Source organism: Ostrea edulis, chromosome 2 (genome assembly GCF_947568905.1).
Source record: "Ostrea edulis chromosome 2, xbOstEdul1.1, whole genome shotgun sequence".
NCBI classification, from domain to species: domain Eukaryota; kingdom Metazoa; phylum Mollusca; class Bivalvia; order Ostreida; family Ostreidae; genus Ostrea; species Ostrea edulis.
The window spans coordinates 3,330,876-3,357,035 of NC_079165.1; the positions used below are offsets into that span (position 1 = coordinate 3,330,876).

Sequence of the window (26,160 nt, forward strand, 5' to 3'; positions counted from 1 at the left end):
CTTACAGTCTTGAGATATTGTTGGACTATTAAAACCCCACCCTACCAATTCGGATCCCCCCTCCCTCAGCCAAATCTCTCGACCTCGGAATTTATTCCCCAGTAAATTCCTCTTCCGAAGTCATTATTTCTCATATAAATCAGTTGTACAACATTTTTATTTGTAAATTACCCATTAAGCAAAATATTACATGTATGTGAGCAATGTTATAAATTGTGCATATGGCGGACAGATCCAACACAATGCTTGTGTCAGCTGAAAATCAACCCTTGTATTATACAAATAGCTTCCTGCTCAACACCCTTGATTAAATGTAAAATTTCTCACAAGGAAATTGCTCCTAACAAATGTTAAGTGGAAGATCCTTCACACTATCTACTCTGCACATATTGCTTTACAAACACAACTAAATCCTAATGTCTTTCTTAATTTTGTGATAATAATCAATATTTTGCATATGTATCAAATCTATTGTATTATACAAGTAGACTGGCTTGGTGATTACGAGAACTTTAGAGAACAGAAATGATGAACTAAGTATATCCGATATCCTGCATATGACAAATGAGTCTTTATTCAAATCCTTAAAATAATTCTTTCATCCACAGATAAAGGATGTAAACTTTCTTTAAACTTTTATGGAGTCATTGATGTGTATGTAAACTGCACCCCCCCCCTCCAATTCTAAGAATTTACTTTTTGTTTTCCAGTCGAGAGGGCTACCAAGAAATAATTAAAAAACGCACACATGTAACAAAGTCTCTCACAACAGGGGTTCTGGGTGGCGTTTTACAGGAATTCAATACCCTAAAGAATAACAAACCCACACATAGTCAAGGCTCTAGAATAACAAACCCACACATAGTCAAGGCTCTAGCTTCTGCATGGGTTCTATTTCCCAGTAGGTGCAGTAGTTCAATACACACATAGTGACAGGATATGAAGAGGGGACCGCAAGTGCTTATTCAGCGACAGCGTAATTGTAGAAATGCTGCAGAGCGATAATATAGACTGAATGCTCCATAACAAATTTCAACATTGATACTTCACCAAAAAATAATTTATTTCAAGCACAAATATTCATAAATATGTATTGCTGTACTTGTAATACCACGAAAGTTACGTATCAGGACATCCGACACTCACATAAAATTCTTCATAACTATAGCAACAAACGAAATCACTTCCTCCTCCTATTGATGAGTGCGGTACCACTTCGGTACCACTTCCGATGTCCGTCTAGTCACTGATGACGCGGCATTTTCTGCACTATGTGTTAAGAGTTTACAATGTACACCAGTCAGACTTGAGACACGACACTCTCTGCACTACATTCCCTCCTTATGTTAAGAGTTTACAATGTACACCATAGTCCGACCTATATCTAGCTTCTTCCCATTGGTTTGGATTATCACTTGTTCCTCTGGGATGTTAATTTGAAATTTAGCACCGTCAGGGACAACGACCTTGCCCTTTTCAATGTCATTCATGTCCGGCATTGTCCTTGGTCCACAGACTGGGTCCCCATACATCAGAAGCTGGATTTGACTAATATCTGACAAAACAAGATGATAACATTTTAGCAACAGAATAATTTTTCAAAATTGGCAATCTGAAAACATCTGCTAAGAGTAGTTAATGAATATAAGAGAGAGAGAGAGAGAGTGAGAGACAGGCTGGCCTTATAAAATAATCATGTGGTTTTTGCATGCAAAGAAATAATTCCATAACTTTTGAGAGAAAGACAACTGATCATTTCCTTGTAAAACCTCACCTTTCATTTTGGAGCGATCCGTCTTCATTATCCTGGTCATGACTGCAGTTTTGTCATCTCCCTGATATATTGGTAACTTGATCTCAAACAGTCCACTCATTGGCTGGGGATTCACTAGGTTAATGGCTACTGATGGCTGAAAGGTTACAAAACAAATACAGCACTAGTATTATTGCTCAGCAAAAGTATATCACACAATTTGACAACACTTTAGAAAGAGTTACTGATATTTTCTAAAACACAAAACTTAATTTGTCAAAAAGTTTCTCAATATGAACACCAATACTTTCTCTCTGAACATCACAGCTGTTACGTTATCTACCTCCCCCATGAATTTATGAACAGCATGTTACCTAGGTATGTTAATGATGAACACAATATTAACTTTACCTCCTCCCTGAAGGTGGTGAATGGTTTCCCTGGGCAGCAGTCTTCTTTCACTTTGTCGTCTGCTTCATCAGAATACCTGATGTCTAGTCCCTCCACCTATAAAAATTTATATTCATGTTGTTAAAACTCCAACCTAACGAACATAAAGGCTGCTGAAATACTCCTGCACTGCGACACTTTTCAAAATTCAGCATCAAACGACAGATAACTGTTTATTTCAATCACTGTCAAACCAATGTTTCGTTCAGTTAATTTTTGAATTAAAATCGAGATTATCCATGTACTATGTATGTTGATATCAAGTGAGGGAGCTGAATCAAGATAAAAAAATGTTCGCATGACTATATTTCACCTAAAAATGCTCTATACCAAATTTGGTGAAAATATTTTCATTAGTTTCAGAGGAGTAATAATTCAAAATGTTCGAAAGTTTACAAATGCCAAACAATGACAATTAGCATGAGGTAATAAAATTCTCAGACTTACATCAAGAGTGCTAATCATATACTTCTTAAACTTCTTCATGACCTCCACTTCGTCAATGTCAGATGTTAGATTTAAGGCCTTGATGCCATTCTTTTCCACATTTCCCTACAAAGAGAGAACAGTGTACTATTAAAATGTTATCAGAATGATTTACAGATATTGCAGTCAAACATACCACATGTGAAAACTTTCCAATGGAAAAATATCAAAAGCTGTCTACAATGATTTTAATATATTAGAAATGTTTACTGCATGTTTTTTTTTAACTCGCACAAACTGAATTAGTGTCATCTATTACAGAGAAGTATTCTGATGAAACAGATCCTACCATTCCCACATACAGATAATCATATTACCAAATTTATGAAAATTAATAAAAATGAAACAATATCAAAATCGACTGCACACGAAAACTTTCCTTCTAGTTTTGTGATACGTTTCTGAAAACATGATTTCTTAACCTCATTTTGCATTATCCTTGGCTTTGTTTTAAATACCTTTGCCACCTGCACAAAGGGCATTAATTTCTTGGCGTATTTCTTCAACTCTGCGTTGTCTTTGAAAGCACTAGCAATAACCTTCATATCTGGGAAGCCTTTGTTTTGCTATAAAACAATAACAACAAATATAAAATCTACAGATCTTAATAGCTTTCTAATTTAAATTTTGCTATCATAAAACTTTTCTAATATAAATATGTTTAAATCTTGGTGCTTTTTCAGAAAACATGTTTTAATAAAGCACTAGTTATTACTGAAAGTCTTGAAACAGAACACAGAAATACAAAGTTAAAATGTCCACTAACTGACCTCATACAGAGTCTTTAAGGTGGAGAGAACAGTATTCTGCCATGGAGGATAGGTTTTCGCGATCCATATCGTCCCATGTGTGACTCTCTCCAGCTTCACTTTCTTCCCCTTTGCCGGCGTCATCAGCTGCTTCAGACGGATTCTGAAGTCGTGTGCTGCGTCTAGCACATATTGCGAGATCTGTAGGAGTTTCTCATCCACAGGGCCTGCCACTGGCCACCGCTCATGCATGATACTGCGTGGCTTCCCCAGAAGTTCCCAGATGTGCTCGCACAAATGTGGACAGATGGGACTCAACATCAGAGTCTGTACTTCAATGAACCTGAAAATGAGGTCACGGTGCATCCCCTCCAGCTCGTACTCCCTGTACTTATCCCTGAAGGCCTGAAAAACAAAATCTTATAATATATCCATCTACTCATACTTCTTGTACTTGTCCCTGAAGGCCTGAAAATATATCCACCAATTCAAAAGTATTCTAAGCAATGATGAATTATGGACAGTTCTGCCTTTATTCTCAAATTTTCACTTTCACTGGTCGAGTTGTACATTTGGCAGGTAAAGCTTTTAGATTACAAATACCAAGATACAGTTTACAAATACAAAGGTAAATAAAAGCAGGACCCCACCTGGAATTCATAGAATCCTGTCCGCATGGCCTCCTTAAATAACATCTTCTCATAATAGTTCTGTGTTTCTAGTATCGCCTTGTTTATCTCACTGAAATTCAAAGCATTTCAGATGTGTTTTACAATTCTAAACCTTGTTACGGTATCGCATAAAAGAAAAGTACACACAAAATATCTGTTCTTCATACACAAGCTTGGCGCACTGTATTTAGTTCTGCAATTCAGCCCAAGTGTGGACAGAGAAATATATCTAAGGTAGGTGATTGGCAGTGTTATACATAAATACACAAACCTATTCACTGATAAATACACGAACCTGTTCACTGATAAATAGACTAACCTGTTCACTGATCAATACGCAAACCTATTCACTGATAAATATGCGAACCTGTTCACTGATAAATACACAAACCTATTCATGGATAAATACGCGAACATGTTCACGGATAAATACGCGAACCTGTTTACTGATAAATACACAAACTTGTTCACTGATAAATATACAAACCTGTTCACTGATAAATACATGAACCTGTATTACCTGATAAATATCTGGTCACTGGTTGTGTTGGTGGGTGTATTACCTGATAAATATCTGGTCACTGGTTGTGTTGGTGGGTGTATTACCTGATAAATATCTGGTCACTGGTTGTGTTGGTGGGTGTATTACCTGATAAATAACTGGTCACTGGTTGTGTTGGTGGGTGTATTACCTGATAAATAACTGGTCACTGGTTGTGTTGGTGGGTGTATTACCTGATAAATATCTGGTCACTGGTTGTGTTGGTAGGACCTGTTCTCAGACTGTCTTTGGTAGCTAACATGTCCTTCACCCATTCTAAGTAAGTATATAGTCTGAGAAGTCCTGCATCAGCCATCTTAGTCACAAAGTTGGCATCCTCTACCGTGTCACCAGCATCTGACAAGGCCATTCTCATACCTGCAAAATGTAGGTCAAGGGTCATCGCCATGTAGACATACTAAGTGTAGGTACATGTTCATGTAGTGACCTTGGGAGAAGGCTTATATATATGTAGGCTCTGCCTGCTGCCTAATCTTATCATATTAAACATAATAAAATATGTTTAAATTCACAAAATGCAAGAAGCAGAATCTTCAGAGGTCTTCAATACGAAAGTGATTATACAAGATGTGTTTGTGAAACACAAATGCCCCTGATAATATCCAATTCCAAAGATGGCTAAGGTCAGAAGGACAAATATCTAGGTACCAGTAGAAAGATCTTTACACAAGAAATGCACATGTGCAATATGAGAGCTCTAATATTTACCATTTGGAAGTTATGACCAACGTCAATTTTTTAAAAGTAGGTCAAATGCCAAGGTCAAAAGGTTTAGAACCCATGGAAAGGTCTTGTCACAAGGAATAATCAAGTGAAATATCAAAGCTCTAGCACTTACTCTTCAAAAGTTATTAGCAAGGTTAAAGTTTCAGAAGGAATGACAGACAGGACAAAAACAATATGCCCCCCGATCTTTGATCTCGTGTCAACAATCAAGCATAAGATAAACACTAAGTGGTAGTGAGATTTTAAATGGACACAAGAAATTTCAATGTGAATTTAAACTGCAAAGAAATTTTTCTAAATTTCTAATCCTTGCTTACCGTCGGCAGAAAATTTATCAACAGTGCTCGTGAGGGTTAGGAAATTTCCTGTATTCTTTGACATCTGTAATCATTTAAAATATTCATAATGATTAAGTTATTAAAAGAATAATAATAAATTAGATTTAAGCAAAATCCAAAAGCAGAATGTCTAGTTATATCAATCTTTCTTTGAAACAACAACTTCCAAGCCCTCACCTTCTCTGAGTTGAGCAATAAATGTCCATTTGCCCTAATACCTCTTGGCCATTTTGAACTGAAAATGATAAGTAAAACAATATCACACAATTTTTGTAAATGAAATTCACACATTGAGTGATACCTTTACATTCACAATGATACATCTGTTTAGTGGAGCTTTCTACTTCACTCATTTCTCTCTACAGGTGTAATCTTCATCAGAAACTTACCCTGGGACTTAATCTCGCCTAAGATTAAAGATACGTGTACACTTGTCAGTAATTGTACAATTGTACCATAATATCAACTAATTCAAGAATTTCACTTGAATCCCTCTATCTTATCAACAGCAAACTAAGCATGCAAAATTATTCAGATGTTTATTACCGTAACCTCATAAACTTCAAATTATTGCATACAGGGTTATTTTCACCTAGTGTTATTTTCTCCTTTCTAAGATGTTTTCGACCCGTTTTTAATTTGACCAGGCACAGTTGTATTCACAGAGATAAGAGAAAACAGTTTCGCCCAGTCTTATATTTGCCCACCGAGGGTTAAAATAAAATGGAGGTGACTATTTCCCCGTATATACATGTATATATAGCATAAATCTAGACCCCTGATGAACACTGTTGATTTTTAAAAAATTTTTGGTAGAAATCTCTTTGTGTCCTTACCTGTCCTTCGGCCACATGGCTACATGGTTGTAGATGTAGTAGGTCAGATGATTCGGCACCAAGTCTTTACCAGACACCCTCAGATCTACAGGATACCAGTAGTGAAACTCTGTCCTCAGTTTGTCCAGAGTAGCCTTAGGGATGGGCAGGCTCTTGTAGGGGGTGTCCTTGTAGAGTATGTAGTCCCAAACCTCAGGTGTCATCTGCTCTGGTCTACAATTCAAATGTCGTGATACTGTAAAACAGGCTTATAACAAATCCATGCTTATAACAAATCCACACTTATAACAAATCTATGCCTATTGCAAATCCACGTTTATTGTAATGATATTTATTCCCCTATGAATGGAAAATACTGAAAATCATACGGATAAAATGAAATTTGGTTATAATGAACTGTTTTTCACTGGCCCTACAGGTTCGCCATATCCTATTTTACTGTACAATCTCACATGTACCTCATGCCATTCAGTATCTTCTTCCTGGTTTGCATATATTATTATCTCTATTAAAGCCATGAATTGTTATTTTAAAAAACATCTAATCTGGAATGTTTGATATCACTCCCATAACAAGTGAGCCCGACATTTCTTCCTTTCACGAGTTAGCCCCCTTACTTGATGTTGGCCGGGCTTTTCCCACTGCCATCGAACACCCCTCCCTGTAACAGGTGGGCCACCGTGTAATAAGCCATGTAGATCGTGGAGTCAGACAGGGACTCCACCAGGTACTGCGGGTCCCAGGGGATTCTGGAGCCTGTAATACAGAGCAAATAAACGAAGTCTGTAACCAGAGGTCAATAAACGTGGCTGTAACCAGAGGTCCATAGACGAGGCTGTAACCAGAGGTCAATAAACGAGGCTGTAACCAGGTCAATAAATGTGGCTGTAACCAGAGGTCAATAAATGAGGCAGTAACCAGGTCAATAAATGAGGCAGTAACCAGGTCAATAAACGTGGCTGTAACCAGAGGTCAATAAACGTGGCTGTAACCAGAGGTCCATAAACGAGGCTGTAACCAGAGGTCAATAAACGAGGCTGTAACCAGAGGTCAATAAATGTGGCTGTAACCAGAGGTCAATAAATGAGGCAGTAACCAGGTCAATAAATGAGGCAGTAACCAGGTCAATAAATGTGGCTGTAACCAGAGGTCAATAAACGTGGCTGTAACCAGAGGTCAATAAACGAGGCTGTAACCAGAGGTCAATAAATGTGGCTGTAACCAGAGGTCAATAAATGAGGCAGTAACCAGGTCAATAAACGAGGCTGTAACCAGAGGTCAATAAACGAGGCTGTAACCAGAGGTCAATAAATGAGGCAGTAACCAGAGGTCAATAAACGTGGCTGTAACCAGAGGTCAATAAACGTGGCTGTAACCAGAGGTCAATAAACGAGGCTGTAACCAGGTCAATAAACGAGGCTGTAACCAGAGGTCAATAAACGAGGCTGTAACCAGAGGTCAATAAACGTGGCTGTAACCAGAGGTCAATAAATGAGGCTGTAACCAGAGGTCAATAAATGAGGCTGTAACCAGAGGTCAATAAACGAGGCTGTAACCAGGTCAATAAACGAGGCTGTAACCAGAGGTCATCCACTCTATATTACTTGTACATTTCTTCTCTTCACCCTTTGTCTTTGTAATTTCTTGTCTACCACTACTGCTATGCATATCTATCCCTCAGTGGTAGGAAGGTAAAGAAATAACTAACAAGTGTTGATGCAGTGTTTACATTAATTCATAGCCCACATAAACATGAGTGATATTAAAGGTACTACCAATCTGTGAACTCACATTTTTGATAAAATCAATTTTTGCACAAAAAAATCCGATTACTGTAAACCAACTTTTACTTGTGAGTGAAATTTTCGTGAGATTTGCCAGAACCTTGTTGCCATGAATATTTCTCGTCGCGAACCTGTCCTTTCATGCCTCGTAAAAGTTTAAGGTTATCTTGCTTGTTAAAACTTAGTTGCCAGGACCCAGTTTATCACTTATCTGGTAAATCTCAAAATAATGTCGTCGCTAATAAAAGCTGGTTTACTGTAGTTATCAACATCTTTTCAAAATTGTTTCCTTGACTTCATTTACCACAGTACATGTATATAGAATTTTCTGAACTGTAGGCATCAATGATTATCTCTACACTCAAGACAACTGCAGAGATAAGAGTTTTATGCCAAGGTTAATGTGGCATCTCCAACATTTGACGAACTGATATTTATCAGCATCACAGTACAAGGGATGCCATATAAGATTGTATAACCATGTATTTTTGTTCTGCACATGAAATTTGTTCCATACTAAGAAAAATTTCATAGACTTGCTTAACAAAGCAAGAAAGATTACCCAGTCCATAAGACCTTGAGCAGGCATGTTCATGCAACCAGTCCAGAGTCGCGTGGAAATTTTTGCGTACATCATCTGAAAAGGTTTCTATGGAATTTAAGCACTTTGTAGCTCCTTGCTTCCATTTTTCTTCACCATATTCCAAGTACCTGCAATACATACATATGTATGATGCAACATAGAGAGACTACATTTTCTAACTTTTGATAAAATGAGGGAATTTTCAAGATAATTTTTAACACTTTGTATGCAAGAATTTGAAAATAAATTGCTAATCTTTGAAAGCAGTATAGACTATTTGATTGTATAGAAAGTTAAACCTGGATATCTTATACATCAAAGAGCAATTATCAAATAACAGAACATACATCTAGAAAATGAGATCAATACCACCCCATTCCTTTCAGACACGTCATGGACATTTACATCTGATCAAACAAATCCACAATATAAACATTTACATCTGATTGCACAAATCCATATTATAAATATTTACATCTGATCGCACAAATCCTTAACATAAACATTTACATCTGATCGCACAAATCCATAATATAAACATTTACATCTGATGGCACGAAGCCAAAACATGAACACCTACCACTGATCGCACAAAGCCACCACACATTCATCATTTGAGCGAGATATTACTGTCTTCTCTGGTTCCATGTATTTAATAGCTTCTCCCTGTTATAAAATATTCATCTAATCATACCTTTCAATATTACATCATTAATAGGACATTTTGGTAAAACATAGCCCAAGGAACATCCATGATCCCCTTTCAATCTCCAATATTTCTCTAATCCCCTCCTTAAAACTTTCACTAATCCCCTCCTCAAAACTCTCTCTAATCTCCTCCAAACTCTAACCCCCTCCTTCAAACTCATTTATCCCCTCCTCAAAACTCTCTCTTTCATCCCCTCCACAAAAAACTCTCTCTTTCATCCCCTCCTCCAAACTCTCTCTTTCATCCCCTCCACAAAACTCTCTCTCTCATCCCCTCCTCAAAACTCTCTCTTTCATCCCCTCCACAAAAAACTCTCTCTTTCATCCCCTTCTCCAAACTCTCTTTCATCCCCTTCTCCAAACTCTCTCTCATCCCCTCCACAAAACTCTCTCTCTCATCCCCTCCTCAAAACTCTCTCTTTCATCCCCTCCACAAAAAACTCTCTCTTTCATCCCCTCCTCCAAACTCTCTCTCATCCCCTCCACAAAACTCTAACTCTCTCTCTCATCCCCTCCACAAAACTCTCTCTCTCATCCCCCCCACAAAACTCTCTCTGCTGCGAGTGCTAGACAAAAAACATGCGTGGGATAATTTCTATGGTATGTACAACACTTTCCAGATATGGGTACTCTTGTAATTCTTTGCAAGGGGATAAAAAATGTCAATAAAAAATGCCAGGACAGACTGTCCTGTCCAAATCTTGTCCTTTGACACAATAAAAAGAAAATATCGACCTATGAATGCAGATTTCTATTTTCAACTTACAGCATCAACCATTTTCTGTTGAATCGGTTTCTTCACATCTTGGACTTTCTGCCCTTCAAAACCTTTCACAATCATTACCTATTGAATATAAAAGCAACAGTTATAAGAGAACTGACTACGGCATCACCACCCATACAATAGCGATATATCCCATCAACTCTGGGGGCCACATCCTGTCTGTCAGGAACAGTCTTCGTAAAACCTGACCCCAAAATAAAATATCCATGGAGAACGGAGAATGTTTGTTGACCACTATGCAGATCAGAACACTATGTAGAATATGTGAGCCCTTTTAAAAAAATTTTTGAAGTACACTTTGATTCAGTGACAGTTAAAAATGACAAGAGTAATTTTCCCTTCTGAGAGTTTCAAATTCACAAACTTTAAACTCATATGTAGCAAATTATGAATAAGGCAGAGCAATTCTGCAAGTCAATTTAAGTACAACCGAATGTCAACATTTTGATCAAATTGGGAAAACCTAGTCATTATTGTAAATATGCTGAATATATCATATCAAACAAGAAATCAAACACAAATTGATGTCATTCTTCTTTTATTTTACATATATATTTAACTTTCTTTTCTTAAAGCTCTTAAAATTTGCGACTATTCTTGACTAAATCACCAAGAATTGATGCGTCTTTGTCATGTCCTATATAAATTATTCCCATTGAACTTATCTTTTAACAATTACATTTTTCGCCAGTTTTTATTATTGGGAAAAGTGCAAATTGGGAAAAAATTGGTAATTTTTGGGACTTAAAAAATCACTGCAACCATAGGAAACCATGGATACTGGCTTATAAGCATTTACCAAGACATAATAAAGGATCTGTAGAGCCTCATTACTGATATTTCACAATACAAGTGTATGTCTCCATCTTTTTCCTGGTGTACAACGCAGGGATTAGATCAAAGAGACAGATTCTGTTGCACAGGGTTCCAAGCACTCTGACCTATTACAAATCAAGGCTTAAACATCTGTGCTCTATCAGATTCTGAACATGCATTAAAGATGGCCAAGTGACAAGTACCGTTGTCGGTAGATACAGAATTAAAACCAAACACTTCGGGTTGAGACAGTTATAATAAAAGGCACGTTCAGATGTACTTATAAATACGTTCAGGTGAAAATTTAAATATGGTTTTCTCAAGTACCCAGTAAACAAAATTTGTGAAAACATCAGACCATACAGCTTTCAGGCTAGGCTGTAACATCTCCAGCCCCTGAAAATTCTGGTACCTACCCCATCGTAGAAACCTTTGAGATAGACCAGTTCCTTGGCCTCCTGTAGCTTGTCTCGATCATTCTGACTTTGGATCTTTAGTCTTTCGCACGCAGTAACCGCAGACAGAGAGCCAAACTCTGGAACATTGATGATCGGAACCTGTGAAAAAATTCCCACATTGCATTTCTCTTGTCCTGTCTGATCGGTTAATACAATAATATTAGTCATCCTGTCTTTACAAGTAAATAATCATCTCTACATCAAATCTTTTGAAATTTGGACTTTTTTCAGAACAACTGCAAGGATTTTTCTTTCCATGTATTTACAAACTTACTGGCTCAAACGGCAGCACCATTTCCGGTTTTATTCCATACTTTTCCCTGAATGGCTGTAATGACAACGAAATAAATTATTGATTGTGCATGTGAAGAGGACTAAAACAGACGGTGCCTGCTGCCCAATAAAAGGGAAAAATAAAAACAATTTAAACTTCTACTGGTTTACTCTGTATCTTGAGTGGTTTGGACCTGAGTTCTGTAAAAAGACTACAGGTTTTCTCAAAAGATAACTTCCTGTAGCACAAGCTACCAAGCTCACTCGTCACGTGACAAGCTGCCTGAGTTACGTGCACTGATTGTTAATACACCACGTTTCTGGGATATGTATATTCCAATATATTGCATTATTTGGGCTGTAATGGTTCAGCATTTTTTTCTTTCTTGCTGCAATACAAATCTCTATTTCTTGATTGATTCATTAAAATGATGATCAGCAAATAATTAAAACTGCATCCTAAACACACAGTTTCCCAAACTGGTCAATCATTTGTCGGAAAACTGTCCTGTAATTTTCAAAATTTACCAGACAATTTATCGAACTATAAATGCTAAATGGTGCATCAGCTCCAACTGTCGAATTTCAAATTCACAAAAATAAATACACATAGGGTATTTATTTGTCATGGGTGAGGAACAACTTTAAATGACTACAAATACTAAATTCTTCTACATTTACGCCAATTGAAAGAATTTCTCTAAAAACTAAAGTTCTACACAAGATCCTGTATACAACATCTTTGTTTTCAACACACAAGAGCCGAAGCGAATATCAAAAATTAAAGATTTGAATATTGAGGACTACAATTCATATTCATCAAACGTCCTGAAATATTCTTAAAATAAAATGTTACTATGCATCGTTTCTAGACTAGAGTTTTGTTACTACATGTATGTATGTGTGTAAGTATATTGATGTAAAATTGTTTATTGTTTTGGTAGAGATAAACATGTACTTATTTAAAGCTCAAATGACTGGAAAATGTAAAATAAAATGTTCCAACATTTACACAGAGACTTCGTAATGTTTCTTTTTAATTCAAGCAGGTTTAAATGATGAAATTTAAAACCAGTGTCAGGTCTTGGTTCCAGAAACAGTTCATTAAAAGATCAAACTAAAATATTGTCTCTGAATGAAAAAAAAACCCACCCACATTCCCCTTTAGGCCAAGTTTTATTTAATAGTTTCTCGGGTAAAAAATTGAAGATTTTGATGAGGCAGGCAGGTATTTTTTTTTACTTGGCTGTAGCATGAGTTATCTTTCTTTTTTAATGTTGACTGTAGAATGAGTTACCTTTTCTTTCTCATGAACATGTTTATATAGAATAGCAATGGAATTTTTATTTCTATTAAAAATAGCTTCAAATTAATATTGATAATATTATTTTGGTTTTAATAATCAATCCAGCATTTAGATTTTGGATCCCTTGCGATTAATCAATCTAGAATTTGTTTGTCTCTGTGTGATGTGTATAATCTATTTTCACTTTCAATACAAAAATGAGTTTTCCTATCATGAGGCTTGAGGATGCTTCCCTTTCAGATGATCAATTAGTTATGATGTTATGTCTTTATATATAGAAGGAAGCGGTACCAAGCAGTGCACTCTCGTTAAGAGAGAAATGCTCCCCCACCCAACATCTCTTTTCCATGGCGACAAAATGACAGGATATTGCAGTTTACAGCATTTATGTGGGTATTAAACTCATGACAAAAATTTAAATACTAAATTTCCACTTGAAAATTTACTATTTATTCACGATTATTCGAACATTCGTTTCAGCTCTATTAACACATGGAAACAAAAAGAACCCAAAAAACAAAAACAAACCATGGAAACATTGCAGTTAGAATTCTGTATCTTGAGTGGTTTGGACCTGAGTTCTGTAAAAAGACTACAGGTTTTCTCAAAAGATAACTTCCTGTAGCACAAGCTACCAAGCTCACTCGTCACGTGACAAGCTGCCTGAGTTACGTGCACTGAAATGTTAAAATCTTTGTAACTTCTGAAACTTACTAAGTTATGTTATCATCCTTACACTCAGTAATTTGCAGTATGTGCATTTATTTTCAAACAGTAATGACATTAAACAAACTTTATTAATGCATATGGTTTTAAAGTCCTCATCACCCACAGACCCCGTTGGACTTAGTTTTGAACACCCATGCAATTATCAAACCCCGAATCTTCACCCTCGGACAGAAATGTTACCTGTTTGTTTTTGAGATCTCTCAGGGCAGCAAAATCATCCGGAGCATCGGAGGGAACACTGGTTACTACACCGGTTCCTACAAATATCAAACCCGCAGGAGAATTATCAAGTCACAAGTTCTGACAGATCATTCATACTAAGTCTTCTATGCTTGTTAAGTCTCTATACCACTTAATTCCTCATCTTCATATTGAGCACTGACAGTGTGTAGATGTCTCGACTGAACCTTACCTTTGTCTGCCTTGATGTTGAGCATTGGCAGTGTGTAGATCGTCTTGTATACAGTCAGTGGACCTGACAGAGCAATGCCCATTATGTCCTACAAACAAATCAATGATTCATTGAGTAAATCCTACAAACAAATCAATGATTCATTGAGTAAATCCTACAAACAAATCAATGATTCAGTCTCTCCAGTCCTTGACTTCAGTAAAATTGGGAGTAGAAAAATCACTGTTCGAGAAGTTCAAAAGTTGCCTGAATTATGTGCACTGATTTTGTATAAAATTCATCCAACACATTCAGTATTATTTCTATCAAAAATATGCTTAAACAAAAATCTTTTGAAACCTCACTATTTGTACAGTAAAACACGGTTATAGTGAACCTCAAGGCCAGTGAAAAATCAGTATGTTTTAACCAAACTTTATCCAATAAATTTTTCATTATTTCCCTCTCATAAGGGGAATAAACATCACTTTGCAATTTATAAGCATCAATTCGTTATATGCATGTTCATTATAAGTGTGTTCTACTGTAATGTACGATTACTACAATATACAGTAAAACACGGATACAGTGAATATGCCTATAATGAATTCACATTTACAGCGAAGTAATTTTCTTTCCCTGTAATTCTAAAAGATTTCATGAATTTAGTAGAGGTATTCTTGGGCCATTGTGGTCCTTCTCACCTGGCCGATCAAATTGGCCACCACGTCCACTTTTCCATCCTCCTTGGTAAAGCCCTGGAAGGACATGTTACAGGCCGCACGCGCGGTGCACACAAAGATCTCCCCATTGGTTAGTCTGTGGGCAATGTACATCATATCTGGCCTGACCCAGACATTGGTCTGTCCAAACATGGTCTCTGGTCTGAGGGTGGCAGCCACCAGGTAAATCTTACTCCCCTTCAGCTTGCTACAAAATCACAAAGTAGAGGAGTGTGTAATCGGTACCACCAAATTCATTCAATAGAGGAGTGTGTAATCGGTACCACCAATCTCATTCAATAAAGGAGTGTGTAATCGGTACCACCATTCAACAGAGGAGTGTGTAAAAAGTACCACCAAACTCATTCAACAGAGGAGTGCGTAATCGGTACCACCATTCAACAGAGGAGTGCGTAACTGATACTATCAAACTTGTTCAACAAGACTTCTTAGATTTCACCTGCCGAAACCCAATTTTTGAATATCATCTTAGTATCTTCTGTGATTTAATAAACGCATGTTCTCAGTAGGACTCACAATGTTCTAATCATAGAAAATACTATTGGACTGAACATGATTATATTATGTTATTATTGAACATTCATCCACAGTAACCCCGAATCTTTTAACATGCTTGACATAAATTTTAGAATATTCCACATCACCTCAAAAGACCCACAGAACAATAGAAGACTTTGATAGTGTGACCTCGCTAGATAAATTTATATCAATCAGCAGGCGTGTCATGTTTAACAGGACCCTGAAGTATACAACAAGTACCATGTGCAACAATAAGTACCATGTGAAACAGTAAGTACCATGTGAAACAATAAGTACCATGTGAAACAATAAGTACCATGTGAAACAGTAAGTACCATGTGAAACAATAAGTACCATGTGAAACAATAAGTACCATGTGAAACAATAAGTACCACTTGCAACAAGTGCTAAGAGTGTAAACAACTAAAACTGAAGCCAAAGAGTTCATTCCCACCTCAGCCGAAAATGATCAGTATTCATTCCCCTCAAAATCCTTCACCTTTTGTTCCTCGATCACAATCTTCCTATTGTAGTGGGACAACTTCAGTGTGTTCTCAGTACAACTCAACAGAATGTTCTAATCACGGTTAATTCAGTGACCCGAACACAAATGTCATCATAGAACTCACTCACCACAGAATGCAGAATTGTGGCAATATTTAAGAGCAATTCTCTGTAACGACTAAAAAAAAATTCTGAAGGGGTCCGGCACGCATGGTCTCAGATTTTGATAAAACTTACAGATTAAAGAGTCACTTTTCAGAATAAGTGTAACAATATTTTTTAAAGAGTGTATGTATTTCAATTGAATGATGACATTTATAGTTATAGCGTGCCACAATATTTTGGTCCTTACAGAGAATTGCTCTTAAAAACTAAATATTCTTTATGCGTTGGAAGAAAAATAATGGTTTTACTGCTTTAAAGCGTAATTCTGGTGTTGGAAAGTTTTGTTATAAAATTGTAATTTATTACTTCAATCAACCACTGCAGAAAAAAAAAAAGGTTTATAAACTTTTGTTATCAATATTTGTTAGGAAACCTATCCAGAGGCTCTGAATGAAGTAAAATTACAGTATTGTCTTCCTGTACAAAAATTGATTTCTTCATATTGCTATATATTCAATAGACCCAAAATATTTTATTTTGATCAAATCGTAAACTTTGTTTTCATTTCATTAATGACTATGGTTAAAGTTACCTACAAAACCATCATAATAACATTTTTACAACAAAATAAAAATTTCAGATTTAAAGCCAATATTGCTTTAATATCATACAAATTCATTGGAAATAAAGAAATACTGAAGACACATCTGGTATTCTAAGGGGCAAGATCAAAGAATAAATGTGGGATAAAAATAGTCAGGGGTGGGGGTTTGAAAACTCCCAAAGTTTCTGCTCTCCTACATTCTTAAACAATCTTTTAAGGGTTTTAATTTGTTTGTTAATGTAAATTTGAATGACCATTTTGAAGACTACATATATAAAGTATAAATTAGTGAATGTATAGTATATAAACTATTATTAGTACTAGTATTTGAATTAGATCAACATTCATATTTACATTTATGGGTGTTTTACTGAAAAGTACATGTATTTATTTTTTTGTAAGACAATGAACTTTCTTATTTTGCCACAGTTCATCCTTTTTTTACAATGGTAAACAAATTATCAAATACGACCGACCCACTAAAATTGCTGTGATTCAATTTTTTTTATGGCTACTCCCGAAAGTTTTTTTTTGGGGGATCGAGATTTTAAAAAAATCAAGCATGGCGGACAAGTCCATGGTCACGTTTGCTGTCAGCGAGTGTGATTGTTTAAATCATTCACCTCTCATTTCCCCAATCACAAGTTTCTTATTGCAGTGGGACAACTTTAGTGTGTTCTCAGTACAACTCAACAGAATGTTCTAATCACGGTTAATTCAGTGACCCGAACACAAATGTCATCATAGAACACACCATGGTCTGTAGAATTTTGACAAAAACTAATTCAGCCTCATTCAAATATTCTTTATACTTTGGAAGAAAAATCTCGGGTCTTACAGCTTTAAAGCAATACTAGCTGTCAGTTTGGTGTTCAAATTTTTTGTTGTAAAATTGTGATTTGCTATTTTAATGGCAGAAAAAACCCAAGAGGTACTGTTAGCAATCCTCACTAAGAATATTCCCCGCTTACCCCAATCTCCCAAAGGTCGTTGTTCATAGGTACAAATTACCTCTTTCCTGAGTGTAAAAAGAAGGGGCATGACAAAACCTTGGGTAGTCTCTTCTCTCTAGGAGTGTGCTTGACCTTTGACCTCAAAATCGATAGGGAACATCTTTTTTTTTTTTGTTCGATGGGTAGTAAATATGTATGATATGGTGACTAGGTGGAAAGGATAACGATTTAGAGCCTGGAAACCATATTGCTACTTCGACGTCCAGTGCGCTTGACCTTTGGATCCCAAATTTGATAGGGAACATCTTCATCCCATGGGTAGTCCATATGTATGATATGGTGACAGTAGGTGGAAAGGATAACGGTTTAGAGTCTGGAAACCATTGCGTCTACAGAAGAACAACCCGACTCCAGTATACCTCCCCACAACTTTGTTGCAGGGGTATAATAAGGTTTATAAAATTTTGTGAAATATTAATATTGCTGTTAAAAAACCTATTTAGAGGCCCTGATTGAAGCAAAACTACAGCATCCAATATTGTCTTCTCGTACAAAAATTGATTTCTAAATCATATATTCAACAGAACTGAAATCTTTAGTATGATAAAACCTTAAACACTCAGTTTTAATTTCATTTATGATCATAGTTAAAGTTACATAGAAAACTATTATAATAACACATTTATACACAAAATAAAATTTTCAATTTCGAGCAAATTGGGGATGGATGGTTTTGAAAACTCCCACAAGTTCCTGTTCCCTGACATTGCTTACATGATCTTTCTGGGGAATGAATAATTTTGTTGATTTAAACTTGAAGACTACATGTAAGCTTTCATAGTAAACGTACAGTATATAGATGTTATTAGTACTTGATAATTGATTTAATTCAACATTCATCACATTTGCTTTTATGGAAGGGGAGAGTGGTCTTATTTGTTCTCATTCGTACCGTTCAAATCAAATATATTTTGTTCCTCGATCACAAGCCTCCTATTACAGTGGGACAACTTTAGTGTGTTCTCAGTACAACTCAACAGAATGTTCTAATCACGGTTAACTCAGTGACCCGAACACAAATGTCATCATAGAACACACTCCCCCCTGGACTGCATAATTTTGACAATAATATTACAAAAAAAATAATTAAAAACATCCAGATGTTCAATGAAAAGGTGAAGAAAACGAACATTGATCAATCTCATAACTCATATAAGCATTACAAAATTAAGAGTTGACCAAACACGGACCCCTGGATGTACCAGAGGTGGGATCAGGTGCCTAAGAGAAGTAAGCATCCCCTTCGACCGGTCTCACTTGCCATGATTCCTATATCTTGATCAGGTAAACGGAGTAATCCGTAGTCAAAATTAGTATGACATCATTTGACCTAATGACAGGTTGTACTTGCAAACTAGATCGATATATTGACCATAGAATTTGAAAATGCTGACTTTAAATGAGACTGTTGAAACCCCCTGTAACATCCAATTGTTTGCCAGTAGCCTGCCTCATTTTAAAAACTTACATGTATCATATGCAGAACAAGCTCTTGTGTATCGAATCAGTTTTTATTGCCAACATAGACTCTTTAAAATAAAAAGTGTCTTTCCACACAACTGTAGCTTTATAAGGAACACAACAGATTGTTTTAGTAGAATGATTAATTGATCGATGTTGACCACTAATAATTATGATGTCCATGTGACCTCAGTTTGACTCACAATGTTCTCAGTACAGACAATTCCAGTGTCCCTAACACTTGTTCTGTCATTCCCGATCACAAACCCCAACTCGACCCCTACCACATATCCCAACATCGAATTTCTTCCTGTTCTATACGTCTGTGTTTCCTACCTGTATAACCTATATACGTGTGTCCTGTCTGTACAATATAAACCTTTATCTACCTGTATAACCTATATATATGTGTGTCCTGTCTGTACAATATAAACCTTTATCTACCTGTATAACCTATATATATGTGTGTCCTGTCTGTACAATATAAACCTTTATCTACCTGTATAACCTATATACGTGTGTCCTGTCTGTACAATATAAACCTTTATCTACCTGTATAACCTATATATGTGTGTTCTGTCTGTACAATATAAACCTTTATCTACCTGTATAACCTATATATACGTGTGTCCTGTCTGTACAATATAAACCTTTATCTACCTGTATAACCTATATATGTGTGTTCTGTCTGTACAATATAAACCTTTATCTACCTGTATAACCTATATATATGTGTGTCCTGTCTGTACAATATAAACCTTTATCTACCTGTATAACCTATATATATGTGTGTCCTGTCTGTACAATATAAACCTTTATCTACCTGTATAACCTATATACGTGTGTCCTGTCTGTACAATATAAACCTTTATCTACCTGTATAACCTATATACGTGTGTCCTGTCTGTACAATATAAACCTTTATCTACCTGTATAACCTATATATATGTGTGTCCTGTCTGTACAATATAAACCTTTATCTACCTGTATAACCTATATATATGTGTGTCCTGTCTGTACAATATAAACCTTTATCTACCTGTATAACCTATATATATGTGTGTCCTGTCTGTACAATATAAACCTTTATCTACCTGTGTGACTGACCTGAGTTTGGGTGGATACGGTTCATTGACTTTCAGTTTTATCAGTGTGTACTCCTGAGGTCCAACTCCCTGTAAGTAACAAGTACATGTACTAACACTGTACATCATTTGAAACCAAGTTATAAATCTGAAATAAAAAGTACTATTAAATATTGTTAAATATCTCTTCCAATCCCCTAGTTCTTTGTTAACTCGACAAATTAAATAAAGAATGGCTGTATGGTTCTGTAATCCTCAGGAAGACTAATCAAAGATGAAATCACCGACTCTCATTCCTTAGGCTAAGGTGTCATCATCAGATTACACTTGCATACATCCAGAGATCTATATAACTGAACACATGAAACATATTAGTGTTTATAGGACTCAAATCTCCACAGAGTTCTGAATAACTGAACACATTAATGTTTATAGGGCTTAAATCTCCAGAGTTAGATTATCATCCACGCCCGCCCTAAATTATTTTTATTTTGCGAAACTTGCAATTTCCGGAAAATTTTCATGTTCGACTTCAGTATTTACACTTCTTGTTTACATTTCCAGTATAGCAACATGAAAAGCCACATAGAGAAAATAAATATGTTTTTCTTAATTTCTCGTGATCTTACAGGCGTAAATGAAAGGAAGGGATTGTTTACTACAAATTGTATGCTATTTCTACTCATGGCTATGTACAGTGCAATATGTCTCATGTTTGCATATTTGTTCTACTTTTGTTTATGCTGAAATAAACAGATAATTCACAGCATCTTTTATAAATTTTAAATCTCAGTAGTGTGGTTAATGTTCTTTCTGTGTTTGAAATTAAAGCTTAACCTGGAATTTGTGAAATCAGCATAGATTGATATCCATCTGGCATTAAATGATGCACTTCCATTGACAAAAACTCATTTGTCATTAATATTTTTCTCAGACCACCCCATACTTATTGGTGACCCTTGATAATAATCTACTAATTAAGTTGAATTGGCCTTACATTTCCATACTTCTAGATTAGCACATTTTTATCCCCCTTGAAACAAAGAAAGGTGGAAAACTGGACCTTTCATAATAAGGTGTAAATAAGATCTAAAGATTATTTCAAAGTGGAAAACCAATTTATAATACAAACTACTATCAAATATTCCTTCTCTCTTAAAAGGTAGTTTCCATGGCCCCAGTTCTTTGTTAACTCGACAAATTAAATAAAGAATGGCTGTATGGTTTCGTAATCCTCAGGAAGACTAATCAATGATGAAATCACCGACTCTCATTCCTTAGGCAAAGGTGTCATCATCAGATTACACTCGCATACAACCAGAGATCTAAATAACTGAACAAATGAAACATATCCGTGCTTTTAGAGCACAAATCTCCAGTTATATTTAACGGGGCACATGAAACAGACCAATGTTCTAATGTGCTCAAATCATTCCCCACAGATCTAAATGACAGGGCACATGAAACAGACCAATGCGAGTTATAAAGTTCAGTTTGTTTTAGATTTTTGATTTCGAATCAGACCAGAAACATAATGACCATAGGTTTATTTTTGTCAAAGACTACATTTCAGTTAATTAGGATAGCACAATCCAAAATTAGTGCATTTTAATCCCCTTACAGCAGTCTAAGGAAATGCCGAGTGTGTGTGTGCTGTGATCAAGTGCTTGTGTGCGCGTATACTTGTTCATCAATGTATGTATCATCATTGTATTCATCTTTTGTGTTAATAAAAATATGTGCACAAGATCTAAGATGAGATTATAAACATGTACCTCAGTTACAGGGTACATGTACATTGATAGATGAAATGTGGACATGAATGAGTAAAAAGGGGCTAGTGCCAAATATGTTTTAGTAACACAGCGTAGATTGCAATTAATTCTACAGCGGAAAACTGCTAGAAAACCTCTATTTCATCTATGCATGGGGGAATTCTGAACTAGATTCTCCCTACGATTTGACAAATTCTGTGTAATTATCAGAAAGACTAATCAATGATCGAATCACTGCATGTCATACAAAGGCAAATGTTCATCATACAATTACACAGAGCTCTAAAGAAAAGAGTAAACCCTATTCTCCACTTAAACACACCGTAGATCACTTTGATCTCGCGAGACCTTATTTTCACATGGATAAAATGATGCATATATTACAGAGACATAACTTTCATTATTCATTGCTCAAGTATTTGTGAGAACCAAATTTTCGTGAGTGGCTAGTCTTTCAAAATTACGCATAAATAATGTTCTCGAGAGTGAAGAGTGATTTACAGAATGCGTACGATTACCCACCTCTCCACTTTGTCTGTCATGGTCCATACAGGGCTGCCCATCCTTAGGAGAAAATATAGTGTGTCTGCAAGAGAAGCAATCAAGAATTTAAAAATCAAAATGTGAACGTAACAAAAAACAATTATTTTTATACAAATAATACTGTGTGTGTACGTATTTCTGCATATCTGAGGGCGCAGTCGGAGCTAATGTACTGTTTGGTGTAATCATGGTTTAGTGCTTGAGCTGTGTTTGATAATTGATAAAGAGAGATTTTCCTATTTAGCGTAATCATAAATTGACACTCTTACTTCACTTCACTGAAACTTGAATCCCTACTGAAATAATTACCTGTACAGAAAACTTGGGGTGGAAAATGTCAATCAATTCCATACCTTTTACCAAATTTGATTTTGTTTCTCTCTTTGAGTCGGAGGAACTGCCATCTTACAAAAGAGTCGTAGTACGGATTTGCATCTGTGGTGATGAAGGTTCTTCTCCAATCCACCTTAATAAAGAGATTATTGTAATTATTGAAACAGAGAATAATTGTAATCAATAATACAGTAATTAGTACTACTAATTAAAAGAAACCAATTAAATATTGGTATCAGTCTGCATTTGTAGAGCCTTTTTAAAACATGTCCCCCATTTCTTCATCATATTCCCTTGTAAGGATGCGGGATTCTTCATCTGATAGTGATTTTTTAACAGTAAGGACCATTGGAAAATTATAATTGATATAATTGTCTAGTTGGTTTCTCTAAAGGAAACAATCACACATTGATTGCTTCTCTGACTTTATCCAAAATTTTACTTCATTTCTATTGTCTAATTTTGACAATGTGTGAATGTTCAAGTTTTCAGTGAAATTCCTCCTCTGAATACATCTATATGATCAGAATCGGAAAAAAAGTTTGATGAAATATGATTTTAGACTACAATAGTTTTCTTTTGGAAATGAAATTTTATATGGACAGTTTTGGAATACACAATAAATTCAAAAAATTTGTATCTCTGTTTCATACAATACTGCACACATTTAATGAAACAAATGTTTCTGTATTGGAGTTTGGGATTTAGGATTAATCTGTATTGGAGTTTGGGATTTAGGATTAATCTGTATTGGAGTTTGGGATTTAGGATTAAGTTTTAGTGGACACTTTCTGTTTTGTTTATTATGTATCAAAGAAGGGAAGGGTGATGTGGCTGACACAAAACATCCCTCACAATATATCCATGTGTGCTTGATGACTTAGAAGAAGAACCATGTTCAACTCCCAAATATAACCTCATGCTTTTTTAAAAAGTTGCAAATAATACATTTTATCGAATACAGAGGGATGGCCAGATAAATGCATGGCAAGGTTTAAGCTAGACTCAAACCCTCAGCTGACCACACTCAAACCCTCAGCTAACCACACTCAAACTCTCAGCTAACCTTCAGTCCCATCCTCTTGAGATCCTCCTTACAGTGGGGAGGGAAGTACTTGAGCCAGTGGGTGGAGTCAGCAAACTCCCTGATTTCCTCGTCTTTAAGACCCAATGACTTCATGATCTGCCATTGGTATTTCATTCCTCCCGTCTTGGCCTTCAACTTTGTCTAAAAAAAAACAACCAAACCACACTATAAGTTACACATAAATTCAAAACACTTCCACCATTTATTGTTCCACTAGCATATTTCTTTTAATACATTGTGTCCTAGTGTAAATAAAACATCCAAGAAAATCTAACAGTAATATCCAACTGTTATTTTCATTGTTTTGTTTATTGATTGTTTTGCTGTTGGCGCCCAGTTTTTATTAGTGGAAGAGAGAACCCAGATGCAATGTACCTGGGAAGAGACCACCGACCCTCTGAAAGTAAACTGGGAAACTTTCTCAATTCGAACCCGCGCCGAATTTTGAATTTTTTGATATATGAGTGTTTATTATCTGTGTGTTATCTTCAGTGATTGATATCTGTGTTATTTTCAGTGATAACTGAGTGTTATTTAACCCATGTAAACTTTCCACGACACATACTGACCTTCTTGCCCTTAGACTTGTCTTTGATCGTGATTTCTTTCTCCTCTTCTTGTACTTCCTCTTCTTCTGGTGGGAATTCTGGAGGATAGCCGTAATCTGCCATCTCCCTTGTAAGCTTGTCAGCACTAGCCTAGGCAATAGTTGAAAGCAAAGATGAAGCTTGGTCATCGAATTTTGCATAATTTTACAAAGCCATGTCACAACTTAATGACGGAATAATTCCTTTGATTGATAGTCATGTGATAAAACGTCTTTTCTTCTCACATGTTCAGCTGTGAAATGCAAATGATTCTAAAAGTTCGGGCCATTTGATTTGAAAAAGATACATTTGCAATTTAACATTTTGTGTTATTGTCCATATTGAACCAAATTACCTTTATTGGCATTCCAGAACAGTGAAGACCAAACGGGAACAAGCATTTCTTGCCTTGAAGTCTCTGATATCCAACAGCAAACTATATTCAAGATTATACATGTGTGAAAGAATTTAAGTCGTGCGAAGTTTGCATAACGACGTGAAATCACTAGCGTACATCTACGAAATAATGACTGGTTGACAATAGCATGAAATTTGATGTCATTGATTTAAATAAAGTTAAACATAAAAAAGAGCACAGACTAATTCTTGTAATATTAGCTTGTAGGTTTTCATTTTAGCCAGTGAATTTTATATCCATGGGATTAAATCAGTCTGGGGCAGAAAAAAGGTTAATTTTGCCCCTGTAATGAATGTACTCAAATGACTCAACTTACTTCAGCTTTCGATATAGTGAATGTATGCCCTAAATGAAGTCGTCCATTCATATATGGATATGGAAATGTGGCAACATATTTTGGTTGGCTACAAAGAAAAAACAAAGACATATATTGGTGCATTTGTCAACATAAAAATGCCTTTTAACAAGGATACACTGGTTTTTCCTGTTTTTTTTATATTTTGGTATATAAAAAATAAATAAAATGCAAGTCCATACGATGCTTCCTTGGTGCCTGGGAGAGGCGCGTCCTCTTCAAACACCTTCTCATCTTCCCACTTCTTCTGAACTCTTCTCTCGATCTGCAGAAGCTCTGTCAGCTTAGCAGTACTTTTTCTTTCAGCTAGTGCTTCCATTGAGATAGCTTCAGCTGTCGAAATATTCTGGTTTATTCAACTGTGCTGCTAATGCAAGCCAGATGGCCAATGAATATCTAATCCGTTCCTATGTAATTCAGAGTTTTAAGTGAAAAAGCTCGAATGATAACAATTCCACTACTTACATCGTTATTGAATTTCAAAAGTTTACATCATTCATGCATACATATTGGTGATGAAATACGGTGACACTGTCCTCAGCGGCGCTGGCCACATGGCGGCTTTAACATAAACCGATCTGACTACAGACGTGTTGTCGTAAAAGACCACGTGCTCAGTACCGTA

At 36.0% G+C, this 26,160-nt stretch overlaps 1 protein-coding gene across 1 annotated transcript; it reads right to left on the minus strand.

The window, feature by feature from the left end:
• Positions 1 to 1,045: 1,045 nt before the first annotated feature.
• Positions 1,046 to 26,150, minus strand: LOC125680624 (leucine--tRNA ligase, cytoplasmic-like). The gene is made up of 29 exons (XM_048920309.2): positions 26,001 to 26,150; positions 25,718 to 25,868; positions 25,497 to 25,584; positions 25,118 to 25,198; positions 24,745 to 24,873; positions 24,155 to 24,316; positions 23,109 to 23,221; positions 22,735 to 22,798; positions 20,460 to 20,527; positions 15,108 to 15,333; positions 14,425 to 14,512; positions 14,193 to 14,269; positions 11,979 to 12,032; positions 11,663 to 11,803; positions 10,413 to 10,490; positions 9,519 to 9,604; positions 8,918 to 9,066; positions 7,189 to 7,327; positions 6,572 to 6,784; positions 5,913 to 5,970; positions 5,715 to 5,778; positions 4,845 to 5,028; positions 4,089 to 4,179; positions 3,460 to 3,843; positions 3,148 to 3,255; positions 2,651 to 2,755; positions 2,165 to 2,260; positions 1,775 to 1,910; positions 1,046 to 1,555 (listed from the first exon to the last, which is right to left on the minus strand). Exons 2-29 carry the CDS (start codon positions 25,852 to 25,854, stop codon positions 1,347 to 1,349), a joined length of 3,528 nt encoding a protein of 1,175 aa, XP_048776266.2. The 5' UTR covers positions 25,855 to 25,868; positions 26,001 to 26,150; the 3' UTR covers positions 1,046 to 1,346.
• Positions 26,151 to 26,160: the final 10 nt, after the last annotated feature.

Excerpts from the sequence above, each read along its gene's own strand:
- LOC125680624 (XM_048920309.2), bottom strand. The coding sequence starts at position 25,854 with ATGGAAGCACTAGCTGAAAGAAAAAGTACTGCTAAGCTGACAGAGCTT. Across the intron at positions 25,199-25,496 it reads TCACTATATCGAAAGCTGAA|TTTGCTGTTGGATATCAGAG; the intron begins GTAAGTTGAGTC and ends TCTTGAATATAG. Across the intron at positions 3,844-4,088 it reads CAGGATTCTATGAATTCCAG|GCCTTCAGGGATAAGTACAG; the intron begins GTGGGGTCCTGC and ends TTTGTTTTTCAG.